Source organism: Galeopterus variegatus, unplaced genomic scaffold (genome assembly GCF_000696425.1).
Source record: "Galeopterus variegatus unplaced genomic scaffold, G_variegatus-3.0.2 Scaffold979, whole genome shotgun sequence".
Lineage (NCBI taxonomy): Eukaryota > Metazoa > Chordata > Mammalia > Dermoptera > Cynocephalidae > Galeopterus > Galeopterus variegatus.
In genome coordinates, this window is record NW_007727090.1 from 735,613 (window position 1) to 750,962 (window position 15,350).

At 39.8% G+C, this 15,350-nt stretch overlaps 1 protein-coding gene across 1 annotated transcript in view; it reads left to right on the plus strand.

Annotated features, from left to right (window-relative positions):
* The first annotated feature begins 2,783 nt into the window (after nt 1–2,783).
* The window catches only part of JAK1 (Janus kinase 1), a 51,549-nt gene continuing 38,982 nt past the window's right edge, over nt 2,784–15,350 (plus strand). The window contains exons 1-4 of the mRNA XM_008573982.1: nt 2,784–2,867; nt 5,380–5,578; nt 9,231–9,354; nt 12,823–12,976. Of these exons, the coding sequence (XP_008572204.1) occupies nt 2,862–2,867; nt 5,380–5,578; nt 9,231–9,354; nt 12,823–12,976 (483 nt within the window). The 5' untranslated portion in view covers nt 2,784–2,861. The remainder of the gene's footprint in view (nt 2,868–5,379; nt 5,579–9,230; nt 9,355–12,822; nt 12,977–15,350) is intronic.

Below are 15,350 nucleotides of genomic sequence, written 5' to 3' on the forward strand. Positions count from 1 at the left end.
TTCATGTAGAGCAATATCTACAAAATTGAGCCACAAAAGTAATCCTCTATCACTGAAAGAAAAGTATTTTCTTTCAAATCTTTTACAGTTTTATAAGTAAATTAGGGTGGAAGAATTTACTGCTATCATCAAAAAGCTTTTGGTTACTCATCTTTATCCTTCACATTTTCTAAGCATCTTTGTGTTACTCACTTGGGGTGGGAATTGAACCCAATGGATCATATTCTTTTTAAAGGATGATTCCTACAGTCAGTTTTTCTAGCATTGAAGATTTTCTTTTTGTATTTTGTAGCAAGAAAATTGAATTGATTTCTTAGAATTATCCAAAGTGTTCATAAACTGGTCTTGCTTCTTTTTTACCTGGTCTAAAACTAATTAGCTGTATCATATTATCTGGCTTATTTTGAAAGAAATATTATTTGGATGAAGCCATTACATAAGTGATGTAGCACTAGAAAACACTTGTCATTGTGAATGAGGACAGTTGTTTTACATGGAGTGAATTAGCAGTCCTAGGTTTAAAGTGCCTAGAACAGCACCTACTATGTCTTTTAAGTGCTATGTGGATGTTTTTTACTTTTATCATTATAATATCTGTTCTCTGAGAGCAGGGATTTTGTTGTTACTGAATCAGCATACAAAAACATCATAGTAAATGGATATTGTCTAGAAATTCTGTTGCTAATCTTGTTTTCTCAAAGAGTTTAATCTCTAGGCTAAGCATCACAAATCTGTACCATTTTATTGTCCTGTCCAGTAATACTGGAGGTCAGTTTGAAGATTGGGTACAATTGATTTCAACATAGTGTTGCTTACAGAAAAGAAAGAATAATGGGAAAACCATACTCTCCTTGATTACAGATTTTCATAGGAAACTTATTGATTTTAGTCTGACCCTTGAATCTTACATGAGGTCTGAGAAACTCCATGACTCCTAAATTCAAATAACACTTAGTCTGATGTTGCATATTAAAAAGCTTTGTAAGTTATAAAAAGGTTTATGCAGGAGTCTTTCTGAGAGGAGCCCATCCCTGGTGGGACTTATAGGTCTTTCCTGCCCTTAAAGGCTCTGAGTCTGTGTCCCTTTCCTGGTTTGGGGCAAGCTTCTTAATGCTCCGAAGCAGGGAGCCCTCTGGTCAACTTTTATACATCCTTGGCAGCAGCAGATAATGGTGTGCTGCAGGGAATCCTAGGGTAGGAAGGCCCCAGACATGCTGTTAGCAAGTGCTGCCTGTGAATTGGCTAGTACTGTTCTGTGCCCAGGTGTAAAAAGAATTGTGGAGGGTTTCCCTGTGTATGCAACCAGAGAGACCTGACTAGCTCCTTCCTTCTACAGGGCCTTTGCACATACTGACTGATACTTTTGCGCAGACTGCTTTCTCCCTACCATCTTCGTGCCTGCCTCCCCAGACATCCATTACATCTCACCTCATTGTAACTTCCCTCCCAGGCCCCAGACTAGATCACATTCCCCCTATTCTGTGCTTTCCATTTGTCCTTCGTGGCATTTTTATCTCTTTATAACTACCTCTTTCTGTGCATCTTTGATTCCATTGTTTCAATAGATTGTAAGCTCCATGTAGGCAGGGACATGAGGCCTCCTGATCTAGCTCAGTTTCTGGCATGGAGAACTGCTCAAAAACACTTGTTGAATGAACGAGTCTCCTAAATGTAGCACTTCAGGCCTTGATTATGAGCCAGAAGCAAGGCATTTAGCATATAGCTAATCCCTAACTGCTGTTTTGAGGGAGTACAAGGTGTCTATTCAATTGACTATATTAATTTTTAAGAAGCTGAAAGGGTAATGATTTATTCTTTGAATCCTGTTAAAATTGTTCATATCAAAATAGCAAAGTCAAAGTTATCACATCAAAATTCATGCTTATGTCCACTGCCTGGCCTCCCATTGTTAAACCTACTTAAGTCTCCCAGTGCAGAATACCTTCCCACACTAGCCCTTGCCAGCATTGGAAACCAGAATTAGCAAGAGATACAGAAGATGACATGGTGACACATTCACTCTATTGGTTTTAGGGTGCTTTTGCATTTTCATATGTGCTGTCTCCTACCTTTAATTGTAAGGCCCTATGGGAATGCTGGCCTCACAGCCTGAGAGGGAACCATTCCCCACCTCCTTCTTCCTACTCCCCTTCTGCTGCTGCCATGTAATGTCTGGGACTGCTCTTCTTAAAACTAGATTCTGACAAAATGTGTTGAATGATCAGACAGAAAATGAGACAATAATTGGTGTTCACTTGGAAACCAATTTTGAGTCACTGAGGTTGGTAGCTATTAATTTGCAAAAATAATTTGATTCTACTGTTAAGAACTTGTGAGAAATGAGTAAAGCTGATAAAATAAAGCTCTCTGTGTGTGTGTGTGTGTGTGTGTAGATCAGGTTGAGAGAGAATTATTCTAAAAGAAATAGGAATGAGAAATAAAAGTACATATCTTTGGGCATTCTAAACTATTGTTTACAGTGTCGAGAGGGGTTGTTGATGGAAAAGATGCACAGTCTTCACTCTCATTGCGCAGGGCACTCTACACCAGGAAGCAGAAGTCCTTGACTTCCTTTCTGAAGCAATAAAAATAATATCTTCTTTGATATATACTTTAAGATGTCTCTCTGTCCTCTTGATGTCCTCGTCAGTCTGTTTTCCTTGTTCCTCCCAAATGCTTTTTCTTGCTCGTTTATGGTTTGGGCTGCTTCCTTAATGAAAGTATCCTCTTATTTTCAGATGCAATTACCTCTGCAGCTGATTTATTTATTATTTTTGTCTTTAGCTCTGTTCTGAATGGGCTCTGGAAAATAGAAAAGAAAATCCAGTCTGCTTTTTGGGTAACGTTGGACAGCCGAATAAATGCAGGTATGTAGATTTGCATTATAAAAAAAAGAGAAAAAGGAAAATATCTAGCTTTTAAAAAGAATAATGAAACTGATCTTGCTATAGAGCTATCTGTACTACTGCCGTTAATTTTTAAAAATTGACATTTTTATTTATTCCTAATGTTGAATATGGTGGCTTAAAAAAAATCTCAAGTACAAAAGTATAGGAAGTACAGGGTAAACGTTAAAGTTCCCTTATAATCTCTCCTAGATATTTACCACTGTTAACAATTTATTATATGTTCTTCCAGATTTTAATATGTATATACATAACCAAAAAGACTATAATATGCATATTATGCTTTTTTTTCACTTCGAAGTATGTCATGTATATCTTTCAGTGTTGATTCACATAGCTTTATGTCATCTCCCCCCCTCCCCCCCTTTTTTGGTGCTTGGCTGGTACAGGGATTGAACCCTGGACCTTGGTGTTATCAGCATCATGCTCTAAGCAACTGAGCTAACCGGCCAACCCCTATGCCATCCTTTTTTAACAGCTGCATGGCAGTCCTTTGTGTTGATATGCCTTATTTTGTTTAGTGAGTCCTCTCCTATTGGACATTGTCAGTTGTTTTTTTTTTTTTTTTTTTATTTCAAACATACACTTGACTGAGTATTTATTTCCTTAGGGTTATAGGGTATAACACTGTCTTTGAATTCTCCTGTCAGATCTATGAAGAATCTCAAGGACAAAGGTTTATCTTATATTATGAAGCAGGCTTTTAGCTACTCTGTTTTCCATCTCAATTTTTCAGTGTGGGTTGGGGGCTTAGTGCTGATTTAAAATGGTCTTGCTTATTGATCTGAGCTTCAAGGTTAGTTATGAACTTAGTCTTTCAGCCTGATTTTCAGAAGATTCTAGTTTTCATATTTATTTTGGAGATTAAACAATTAAAATTGAATGCCTCTCAGTTTGTAGCATTGAAGCATTTGGTTCATGTCTCTCCTTTAAGCATTTCATCTCACAAGAGCAGCTTATAGACCAAGCAAATGAATTTGGTGAAGATAACTGTGACTTTTGTCTGCCCTATATGACATTTCTTGTTTTAGGGAGCTTCCTTGGGTCATTCTGCAAGCACCCACTATATCTAAGCCTCTGTGCTTCATACTGCAGGTACAAAGATGAATGACAGTTCTTGTCTTCAAGGAACTCACAGCACATGCGAGTGAGAGACAGACAAATGCATGAATAAGATGGTCATATTTCATTGTGGTTACTGCAGTGTGATGAGTTTGAAAACATAGAAGAGGGGTCCTCCAACTTAGGGGGATGGGATGGAGGTTCAGAGAAGGCTTCCTGGAGGAGGTAATGTCTGGGCTGAGTCCTAAAGGAAGTTGAAATTCACTATGAAAGGGATATGGTAGAAAGGTATTCCTGTAGAGGAATCAGCATGAGTGAAGGGAAGAGGGTGAGAAACAGCATTAAGGTGGGGAAGTATACAAGGATGGTGATAGCTTTGTGGGTTTCAAACATGAAGTAAGAAACTGCGAGTGACAGAAGGTGAGGCTAGTTAGGCTGACTGGCCAGGTGATGGAAGGCCTTCGTTTTAGAGTTTGAGGATTGGTATGTATTACAGAGACATTATTTTGGGGGTGTAGTGAAGGTTGGCTTGGCAGGCAGGAAGAAAGAAGGAGTCTTGGGTCAGGGAAATTAGTTTGTAGGCCACTGGTGTTGGGGCAAGGGAAAGAAAGGATGTGTAGGGCTTCCCCTTGTTCCTCCTCTCCTTTCTGGACTTGCCCAAGACTAAGTTGCTGAGCTTGATTCTGTGGTCCTAGTCACCTTTCCTTTTGAGGGCACTCATGTGAATGACTTACCTGCAAGCTTCTCATCAGTGGATTCTAACTTTTCCAAAGTGGGGCTTCCTGCCCTTCCTTGGCTGCCATAATGTGCTGCCCATCCTCCTGCCTGCCCACGGTGTGATGGGGACCTGGTTCCATACATTAGTTTTCATGGCCCTTCCATGTGACTTCTAAACGTGAGTTGGTAGTCATTTTGTGTGCAGATGGAGATGTGATGATAGATAATGGTTCTTGCCCTCTCCAAGCTTGTTGGTTAGTGGGACACAGACATAAAATTAAAAGGCTGTGATTCTTCCCATAGGTCTATTCAAAAGTCATCGTAGAGGGAGCAGCAGTATTAGTAACTAATAATCCTTTAACATCATTAGTTCCAGAATGGACTAGTTTTCAACTACAACTTATGTACAAATTGAGATAATAAATTCTAAGATTTAAAATAAAATGTCTGAAATTCTGAATTTTGAGAAGATGGTCTGACTGTAATTAATTAATTAGTATGTGTAATTAATGATTTCCCATGGTTTTATCTCTTATAAGCTCTGACATGTTTGATTTTCAGGGAGGAAAGGGACGGGGAGAGGTACTTATTCAGTACCAAGTATTTCTGCTTGCTTACCTTTCTAATGCTCTCTTGTTACTTGAACTTTTGGCACATAGAATGACCAAGTAGTCTTGTTTTCTTCCCACTGCAGTATCTAAATATAAAAGAGGACTGCAATGCCATGGCTTTCTGTGCTAAAATGAGGAGCTCCAAGAAGACCGAGGTGAATCTGGAGGCCCCTGAGCCAGGAGTGGAAGTGATCTTCTATCTGTCAGACAGGGAGCCCCTCCGATTGGGCAGTGGAGAGTACACAGCAGAAGAACTGTGCATCAGGGCTGCGCAGGAATGCCGTGAGTACTGGCAGCTACCCAGGGCTTGGGAGGTTTCGGGTGCACACCGTTCCAGCAGCAAATTCTGGGGCCCTGTCCCTTGTAGCTCTACTGAGCAGAAAGAGGTATGGGCTCTGGGAGTCAGCGGTTCCACCCTACCTCTGCCACCGCTGCTTACTTGCACGTGACCTTAGGCCAGCAACTTTAATTCTGAGAGTTTCCCTTTTTGCTTTCTTCATCTACAAAGTGGCTTATTCCTGGCTCTATCGCTGATGAGCTGTAGGTTACCAGGGAGTGATGCCTGACTTCTTTGGAGGCTCGGTTCTCATTTCCCAACATCTATAGAATTGGGATGACATCAGCACTAGATTAGGTAGTGTGTAAAGCACCCAGCACAAAGTGTAGGCTCAACAATTAGCATCTCTCAATATCTTAGTAATTATTCAGAACTTCTCCTGAAAAGTTTCACCTGTCCTGCTGCCATGATCTACCCTCCCCCATGTGGTGCTAACTTGAAGAGAGAAGCTGAGTGTTGCTTTGTGGTTCGGTCAGTTTGCCAAGTTGTGAAAAGGACGGTGAGGCTGTCAACAACACAGTCCATTTTTTTAAAAAGTGAGGCTCGTCTTACTAGAGTTAGCCTATCTCCCTCAGAAGGTGGAAAACCAAAGTGACTTGGGGATATTGACAGTTTTTACCTAATTTTAAATAAGTAAAGTTAAATCATAGAAACTTAGTCACAGATCTGATCCACTTAGATTGTGGTGATGGTTGTACAACTCAGTAAGAATAGTAAAATTCATTGAACTATACACTTAAAATGGGTGGAGTTTGTGGTATGTAAATTATGATGAAGTAACTAGCTATGATCCCAGACAGTCTGGTCCATGCTGTACTTATACCATCTTTGAACCTCAGAACAACTCTGCATGGATAGTATGATTATTTCAAGAATCACCTACCTTGTTAGTAATACAGCTTGTCTAGAAAGCCCATTTTCTTCCTGATGTATGTCTTTCTGCCTAAAATACTTTATATACCAGAGTTCCAATGAAGAGAGGGGTCTGTGCTATATGGAGGAGTGTGATAGACTCTTAGTAGCTAAACAGCATGGAATAAAATGGGCTGTGCTATAGATTATTAATGGGTAATAATGTGAAGTTATTTTGATTAGACAGCAACATATGCAAGTAACTGGCTTTAGATAGCAGTTTTAAATGTATTTATAATTAGCAGAACAACTAGATGTAAATTAGTGCTTGTAAAGTTTTTTTTTTTTTCCTTTTTGTCTTTTTTCGTGACCGGCAATGGATTGCAACCCTCAGTGTCACACCCGTACCGGACCGGGACCGGCAACGGGAACGGGATTGCAACCCTCGGTGTTGCACCTGCACCTCGCTCAGCCAGTGAGCGGCCGGTCTGTACGTGGGATCCGAACCCTCGGCGGGAGCGCCGCCACGCTCCCAAGTGGCGCACTGTAGCAGTGCGCCACCGGGCCGGCCCTGTAAAGTATTTTTTTAACACTTTGTTTCTTTGCTCTTTTTTGTTTTCCCTTTTTTCCCTTGAGACTTGGATTATAGTGTTTATTCCCTCAGCCAAGTTTCTTGCCATCAGCACAGCAGGTATAAACCTCACTCAGTTTGTCCGCAAGGATCATTTTTGTAGAATTGTTGGGTTGCAATTAATGAGGGACCAAGGAACTGCTAGGAAAGGAGATGAGAGAGCCTATGTGTCTAAGGACAGACATGGCTTCTCTATTTCATGTAATGTTGGGCTAAGGATCAGTCAATTTGGGGTGTCAGTTTCTAAGCCTAATTTACAGAGAATGAGTGGTATCTCTTCTGTAACTGGCTCAGGTGAATATTGCAAAAGTTTATTAATTTTAAAAATACATAAATACTGCATGCCACAGATTCTTGGAGCCTCACTGTTATTATAGTAAGTGTTGTTTTGATGGCAGTATTGTATTCTTCCCTATTCACCTATATGTTGTAAAGTTTTGTTCTTTTAGCTCTCATTGCTTAGCCCCCTCAGTAGCTCAGTCTTGGTTTGAATCTCAGCTCTGCCTTTTACTAGGTGAGTAACCTTGAATCAGACTAAATCATAGGAAGCTACAGTTTCTTCATCTGAAAAACGGCAAAAATAATGCTTACCTCATTAGGTATCAGGAGTACTAAAAGACAATAAACATAGAGTGTGAGTCTGATGCCTGACACTTAGCCCTCAGTAAATGTTAGTATTGATATTGTTACTTTTATATAAAATGGTATCTTTGATCTTCCTGTTTATGGGTAGTAATATTGTTAGAATTAGCCCTGTGGTGGAATTACAGACAGTTCCATGATTACAAATAAGTTGTGCTTCAAATATGTATGTGCTGGTACACATTCAGATATGGATATGTATAAAGAAAGGCTGGATTGCCAGGCCACAAATGCCAATTTAGAAATGAAAAACTATACTTCACCGGAAACATAGCCCTAATCATACTGGATCCAAAAGCTGTTTGCTTTTGTTCCAAAGGGAAGATGTTCTTTAAAGTTTAACTTCTCTGTTTATAAGGAGAAAAATAACTTCTGAAGAGAGAACCCTTCACAGTTCTTGAGAGGCATGGATTGAGGGGTTCAAGAGAGGACTTTGAGAGGTTGAGGCATTTGTAACTTCTTAACTCAATGTCTACATTGGAGAGAGTCCTTGTCTAGGTGAGCAGAACCAGGGAGGGGGCCTTGTCAATGTCAGTCTTCAGATGTCTGATTTAGGAAAGCAAGTACTAGTTACTTCATATTCTCCCACATGTTTTGGTCATTTAAGTGCACTGTATCTTAGTATGAGGCCTGGCTGCACATGAAAGTATCAGTAATTATTATTGGCAATCACCCCCCCCCCACCTCCCACCCATTTAGATGACAGGTCTATGTAATTTTAATCATGGAGACTTCATAATGTTCTTATCTTTTCTATCATTCCTCTATTGGAGGAGGCAGCTGGTGAGCTGGGGAGGCAAGGGAGCACTATTGGGCCAGCTTTGTTAAGCATATGTCTTCTTGTTAGTTGGCTACTAATTAAAAAAAATTTATGATAACTATACAGAGTACTTAAGTGTATTTATTGTTAATGGTAATAGATTTTAATCACTGACAAAAATCACTTTGGTTATTATTTATTCTAATGTGCATTTTGTGCACTACTGCTAAGAACTTCTTCGCTTGTTTAATGTGTAATACAGTGTGTTAGAATTGTTTAAACAATTTCTGTAGAAAACAGATGGAGGGTTTCCCATACTCTGAGAACGTTTCTGACTGTGATTAACAAGGTACATATCAGGCAGGATTGTGAACCTCGATGATGGCCTTTTTTTCTTTTAATCAGGATTTGGTAAGACTATGTCACAGACACCTGTAATGAGAAATATCAGCAGACTTACTTTTAAATGATTTTAAATTGGTTTGCCAGGAGCTACGGTGCATATTCTTGGGGAGTCATAGTTCTTAATTATTATGATTAAAACTGCCTGATTGAACATGATTGGAAGTCATATTTGCCCCGGGAGGATGCGAGTGACCTAGATTCTTTCTGAATGAGAGAATTCCTTATCTTTGCATATGTCATGCTTTGGAAACAGATGGCCAAATGTATCTCATTTTAATTTTCTGATGTGTCCTGTACTTTTCCCCAGATATCTCTCCTCTGTGTCACAACCTGTTTGCCCTGTATGATGAGAACACCAAGCTCTGGTACGCTCCGAATCGCACCATCACCATTGATGACAAAATGTCGCTCCGGCTCCACTACCGGATGAGGTATGAGAAGTACAGAGCTGGTGCTGTCCAGGCTTCCTTGTGCAGTGAGGGATAACGGTTAGCCTGGGGCCCTGAGCATTTACCAAGAAGTATTGTGGTCATTTTTGTAATTTGTAACTTTTATCTTTACTTGACTTGGTATGAGGAAGGACTTCTTTAGTGTTTCGTTATACAACTCAAGATGAATTTGATCATCCTCCTCTGCCACATTTTAGAAAAGAAATCTTTATGATGCGGAGTGTATTTTGAATAGAATTAGTGTCCTACAGCAGAGTTTTTCAAATAGTGCATGAGGATTATGAATTTAATTTAGTGAGTTGTGACCAGAATTTCAAAAAACAAACAAAAATAAACAGGAGAGAATAGATAATATCGGCATATATACAAATCCTAAGAATATTGTTTTTTAAAACTTTTGAGATATGTATGTACTAGTGGTCATGATATAAAATATATTTCTTACTAAACATTACACCTAAAATGCTTGAGAAGCACTGCCTGAAATGGTAACCTATAAATTCTAGGTTGGTCTTGCTCTCAAGAAGTGGATGGTTTCGATCTACTCCCTGAGGATTTTTGGCTATGGGGCTATGATTTTTCTTCTGATGGGTACTTGCCTTTTCTCCCATATTTGCAGACTTTGCTAAATGTTACAATGTCTCCTAAGGTGATATAGACAGTACTTCAATAGCTGCAGTCTTTTGAGTTTGTAAGCGTATTTGTTCTGGATCTAGAATTTAACTAGTAACTAGTATGTTAGATACTAGTTAAGCATAAGTTAATGTGTGTTTAACAGTGGAGTTTATAGACAGGGTAGATCCTTCTTGAAAGGATTAGCTCAGAAGCAGACCCTCCGGAATCTCAGATCTAGAATTTAACTAGTAACTAGTATGTTAGATACTAGTTAAGCATAAGTTAATGTGTGTTTAGCAGTGGAGTTTATAAACAGGGTAGATCCTTCTTGAAAGGATTAGCTCAGAAGCAGACCCTCCGGAATCTCAGATGTACTCCACAGATTGAGGAGCTGCTGTTTCCATTGGGAAGTTGGTACAGTTGTTACCATTCCAGAATGACGAGGGCGTTTTTCTTGGTGGATGCTGAGCCCGATCTGACTTTTCTTTGATAATCATCCCAGAGCTGTCTTTTTCTCTTCTTTTGTACTTACCCAAGATCTCACCTTAGGAGAAGAGGTGTGTGCCATGTGAGATTTCACACCCTGGATTTAGGGAAACAGTTCACCCCACCCAGCTGAGTCTTCTAACGATAATTGGATTTGTTTTTCAAAGTGTAATGTTGCTTTCCGTGGCCTGGGGGTTAGCTGCATGATCAGCATGAAGATGTATAGTTACAGCTTGAAGTCTAGGAAGGAGGCTTGTCGTTGAGTTCCAGTTCTTTCCCTCTAGGTTTCTAAACTGAGCTCAGAGCCTTGAATGGAAGCATTTGTGACTTAGAAGAGACCTGCGTTTAACCTAATTCAACTCTTCCATTTTTTCATTGGGAACACTGATGCCCAGAAAAGAAAAGGGACTTTCCTGAAGTTATATATCTAGTGAATTTTCTGTTAGTGGTAGAATCTTCTTAGAGGCATTAATCTTTCTTTATTGGTCATGTGAATGCCTCACTGTTAAAAGCTGTCTTTGCCTGTTCTCCGTTTCTGTTAGCTACCAGGAACTGCCCGGCTGCTTCACTTTTGGCACCTTGACTTTATACCTGACATTATACTTCAACAGGATATTACTTTGTTACCACAGGTTCTTTGAAGTTGAGGAAGAAAAGATACCACCCTAAGCTAAAACATTTGCATTACAACAAACTACAAAAATTTTGAAACCTCATAATCTCACCACTAAAGAAGGTGTAATATGAATATAAATGTTGTTGATTATTTCAGTGAAATCCCAGCTCTATTTTGGGAAATATTCTTATACTTTAATTATGGTTTTCTGCTTTTAGATAATGATTTTGATAGTTATTGTTTTATAATATATCTTAATATAATGCAATCATATTTGTTATTTTTAAGAAAAAGATATTTTCATGCTTTTTCAGCCAAATTAATTTCCTTTTCCATTTGTAAAATTTTGTAGAAACCTAGGGAGAATTTATTGTGTACATTATCTGTACATATACTTAGAATATGTTATCATCATTTTTCTCAAGAGCTTGCAGTGTAGATCTCTGACTGATAGGTCTCTCTCTCTCTCTCTCTCCTTCCTTCCTTCCTGCCTTATTCCTCCACGTCATTCTGAAAAGGAATGTAGGCAGCTATTACATTTATTTATGTCATTCTTTATTTTTTTCCACTGACATGAAAAAAAAATATGTATATGAATGTAAGAAGGGAAAAATATGTGGGGCCCATTAAGGTCACAGTGAAGTCCTGCTTATGACACATGTCCCATTGTATGTTACTTTATAGTTGTTGTTGGACAAGACTAATTGCCCCTGTAGACAGGGAGTTCACAGAGGGCAGGGACCATGCTTGAGAGCCCACTGTGTTACAGGGCCTGGCTCTCAGCCTTGCATATCCTAGGCTCTGCAAATATAGTGCAGTGACAGATACCTGAGTTTAACAGCATGTCTTTTTGGGGGGATGGGAGGAGTTTTATTTGTTGCTTCTCTGTGACATGGTTCTTTTCATCAGCTCATGGGCATGTCAAGGGATAGAGACCCAGGCACCAGCTGAGCCTGTAGCCTAGAGATAGCCTGGGCCAACTTGGCTCAATCCCTTTCACACATTTCAGAACTCACTGTGTCTCTCTTACAGGTGGCAGAGGAAACTAGTAGTTAAGAGAACAGACTTGTAGTCTTAGGTTGTGTAACCTCTTAGAATCTCGGTTTTTCTCATCTGTGAAATGGAAACAATGAAACCTATACTGTAGAGTTGCTATGAAGATTAAATAGCATAATGTATATAAAGTGCTTATTAAATTAATTCACAGCACTGCAGCTGATGCTTTTACATTATCAGTTTAATAACAGTGATCTGGGAAATAGGAAGCACTGCCATATTAGCTGTACATGCTGATTGTGTGATGAAAATAGATCTCAGAAATGTGTATATAGTAGGTCCTGGATTCCGAGCAGAATGGCCTTAGCAATGCACTGATGGTGAAGATACAGGGAGCTGCTGGGCTAACATCGAGTTCTAGTCAGCAGGTGTTTTCCTACTCAGGAAGATGTAGTGGACCATTAGAGGAGCTATCTTTGTGATCTTCAGGGAGTCACTTGATATCCCTGAGCCATAGAGGAGATGCTGACAGGCCACTGCTCCTGTACATAGTGCTTGTCAAGATGAAAAGAAATGGGCCTTATAAGCACTGAGGTTTGACAAGGTACTGGGTTTGCTTGCTTGCTTCTCAGGGCTGCTGAGCCTTTGGCACTGACCACTATGGGTGAACCAGGACACCTTCCATCTATTCCAGGGTCTCCTTTGCCACAATTGATGTTCATTTTCCTGCCTTCCAGGTTCTATTTCACCAACTGGCACGGGACCAATGACAATGAGCAGTCAGTGTGGCGACATTCTCCAAAGAAGCAGAAAAATGGCTATGAGAAAAAAAAGGTTCCAGATGCAACCCCGCTCCTTGACGCTAGTTCGCTGGAATATCTATTTGCTCAGGTAGGAAGTGTGGACCAGCAGAGTGTGGAGTTTGTTGACTGGTTGAGGATTGTAGGGCTCAGATCCTCTGGTGCAGCTGAACTTGGTAGTAGAGGATGCTTTATGGCCTGTTCTGTGGAAGTTCCTGCCATACCTGGACTTGCCCCAGGTGAGGAGGAGGAAGCAGCAATTCATTGTCCTGAGGTACTGGTTATCCCGTTTGTGGCTTTTCCAATCTCCCCACCCCCCATACTGAATTGCTAATTTCTCCACTTATGGATTTTTTAGGCTTCACTTCTTCCCTGTTCCTTTCCTTTCCCGCCACCTCCCACCATGTTCCTTTTTGTCTGTAGCACTTTGCATGCAGAGGTGAAAGGGAAGCTGCAGTTGAGGGAAGGTGTAGTTCAACAGGGCTAAGGAAGGCACTTCTCAGCAGTCATAGTTACATTTGGGGAGGAAGGAGGTGCCACCCTGAGTTACAGGGGTAGTAGGGCGGAAAGATTAGGCACTAGAAAAAGGCCAAAAGAGGTTAGAATCACCTAAAATTACATTACCCTGAGAGAACTAACATTTTTGATAATATGCTTTCTGACTTTAACATGTACATTTATATTATGTATTATGTAGTTTTTGAAAATATCTTTCTGTTCATATCATTTTATATACTGGTTTTTTATTCATCCTTCAAATGTCAATTTAAAATATTGATCTTTATTGTTTTAATGACTTAACAATTCATTTATTCAAAAAAAATTACTGGGTGTCTGTGTATTATAAGGCACTAGAGATACTGGGGTGAACAAGACGGACACGGGCTCTGCATGCATCAGATGTATAGTCAAGTTAGAAAACAAACAAGCAAATAGAGTGATACATAGGTAATACATAAGAAATTGGGAGAAGTGCTATGAAAAGAAAAGCTTTTGTGATAGAGAATGTGGAAGGGGATTTGAATGGGGAGGACTTAATTTAAATAATGTGATCAGAGAAGGTCTCTAAAGAGATGACATTTATAATGAATCTTGGAGAATAAAAAGGAGTCTGCAGTTCTAAGAGCAGGGTGGGGAAGTTATTTCTTCCATGTAGGGTAGAGATCGTCAATAGCAGCACTACTGATATTTTGGGCTGGATAATTCTTTCTTGTGATGGACTACCCTGCCCATTGTAGGATATTTACCAGCATCCTTGGCCTCCACCCATTAGCTGCCAGTAGCACCTCCCACAGTTGAGACAACCATAATAAATGTCTTCAAACAATGCCAAATATCCCCTCAGCCTCATTTGAAAACATGTGATGTAGAGGGAACAGAATGTGGGAAGGCCCCAAGGCAGGTAGTTGCTGAGAGGAGAGTCAGTGTGGCTGGAGAGCAGGAGGAGGGTGATGAGGAGCTGGTGAGTCATTACATCTTTATCGTGAGTGCAATAGGAAGCCATTGGGAGGGTTTGATCTCGTTTATATCTTAAGTCAATGATGATTCTTATTGATATGTGGAAAGTGGATTGTACTGGGTTCAAGAGTACACTCCATGCAATAGGAAGCCATTGGGAGGGTTTGATCTCGTTTATATCTTAAGTCAATGATGATTCTTGTTGATATGTGGAAAGTGGATTGTACTGGGTTCAAGAGTACACTCCAGATATACCAGCTGAGTCAGTGGTCCAGGTCAGAGAAAATCCTAGTTTGGCTAAGGGTTGTGGCAGTTAAGTTGGAGAAAAATGAGTAGATCTGCCATTAATTTTGGAGATAGAATTGGTATGATTGCTGATGGGTTGAATGTGGAAGGTGAAAGACTTTGAGGAATCAACGCTGATTTCTAGGTGTCTGTTTTGGGCAATGTTGGATAGATAATGGAGGCATTTTCTACATAGGGAAGACTATGGGAGGAAGAGGCTGGGGTAGGGGTGGAAATGAGTTCTCTTTTGGAAATTATTGTGAGACATACAACTGGAGATTTCAAGTGGGAAATGGAGTAATGAGGATTGAGTACAGAGGAAAGGTTATTTATCTAATCCCGTTTCTGGACATTTTCTGTTTTTCTCAAGTTTGCCCTAGGATGCTATCATTGTTATATATTATTGTGAACAACTTCCTATATACAGGTTTCTATACATGTTCTATTTATTATTTCCTTAGAATATACTTTTACACATGTGATTTTTGTGTCAAGGTTAATTCCCATTGTAGGGCTTTAGTTACTGATTGCACATTAACCCCATTCCATGCCTACTTTAGAACTGGCCTTGGAAACAGTGGAGAAATGAGACAGTGCACAGCCTTGGGCAGATACCATGTAGAAAAACATAAAACAGACTGGCCACTTTCAGATTAATCTTTCTGGGTTCAACTTCCCAATTTTATGTGACCGTATCTGAGATTTATTCTTTTACCTTTCTT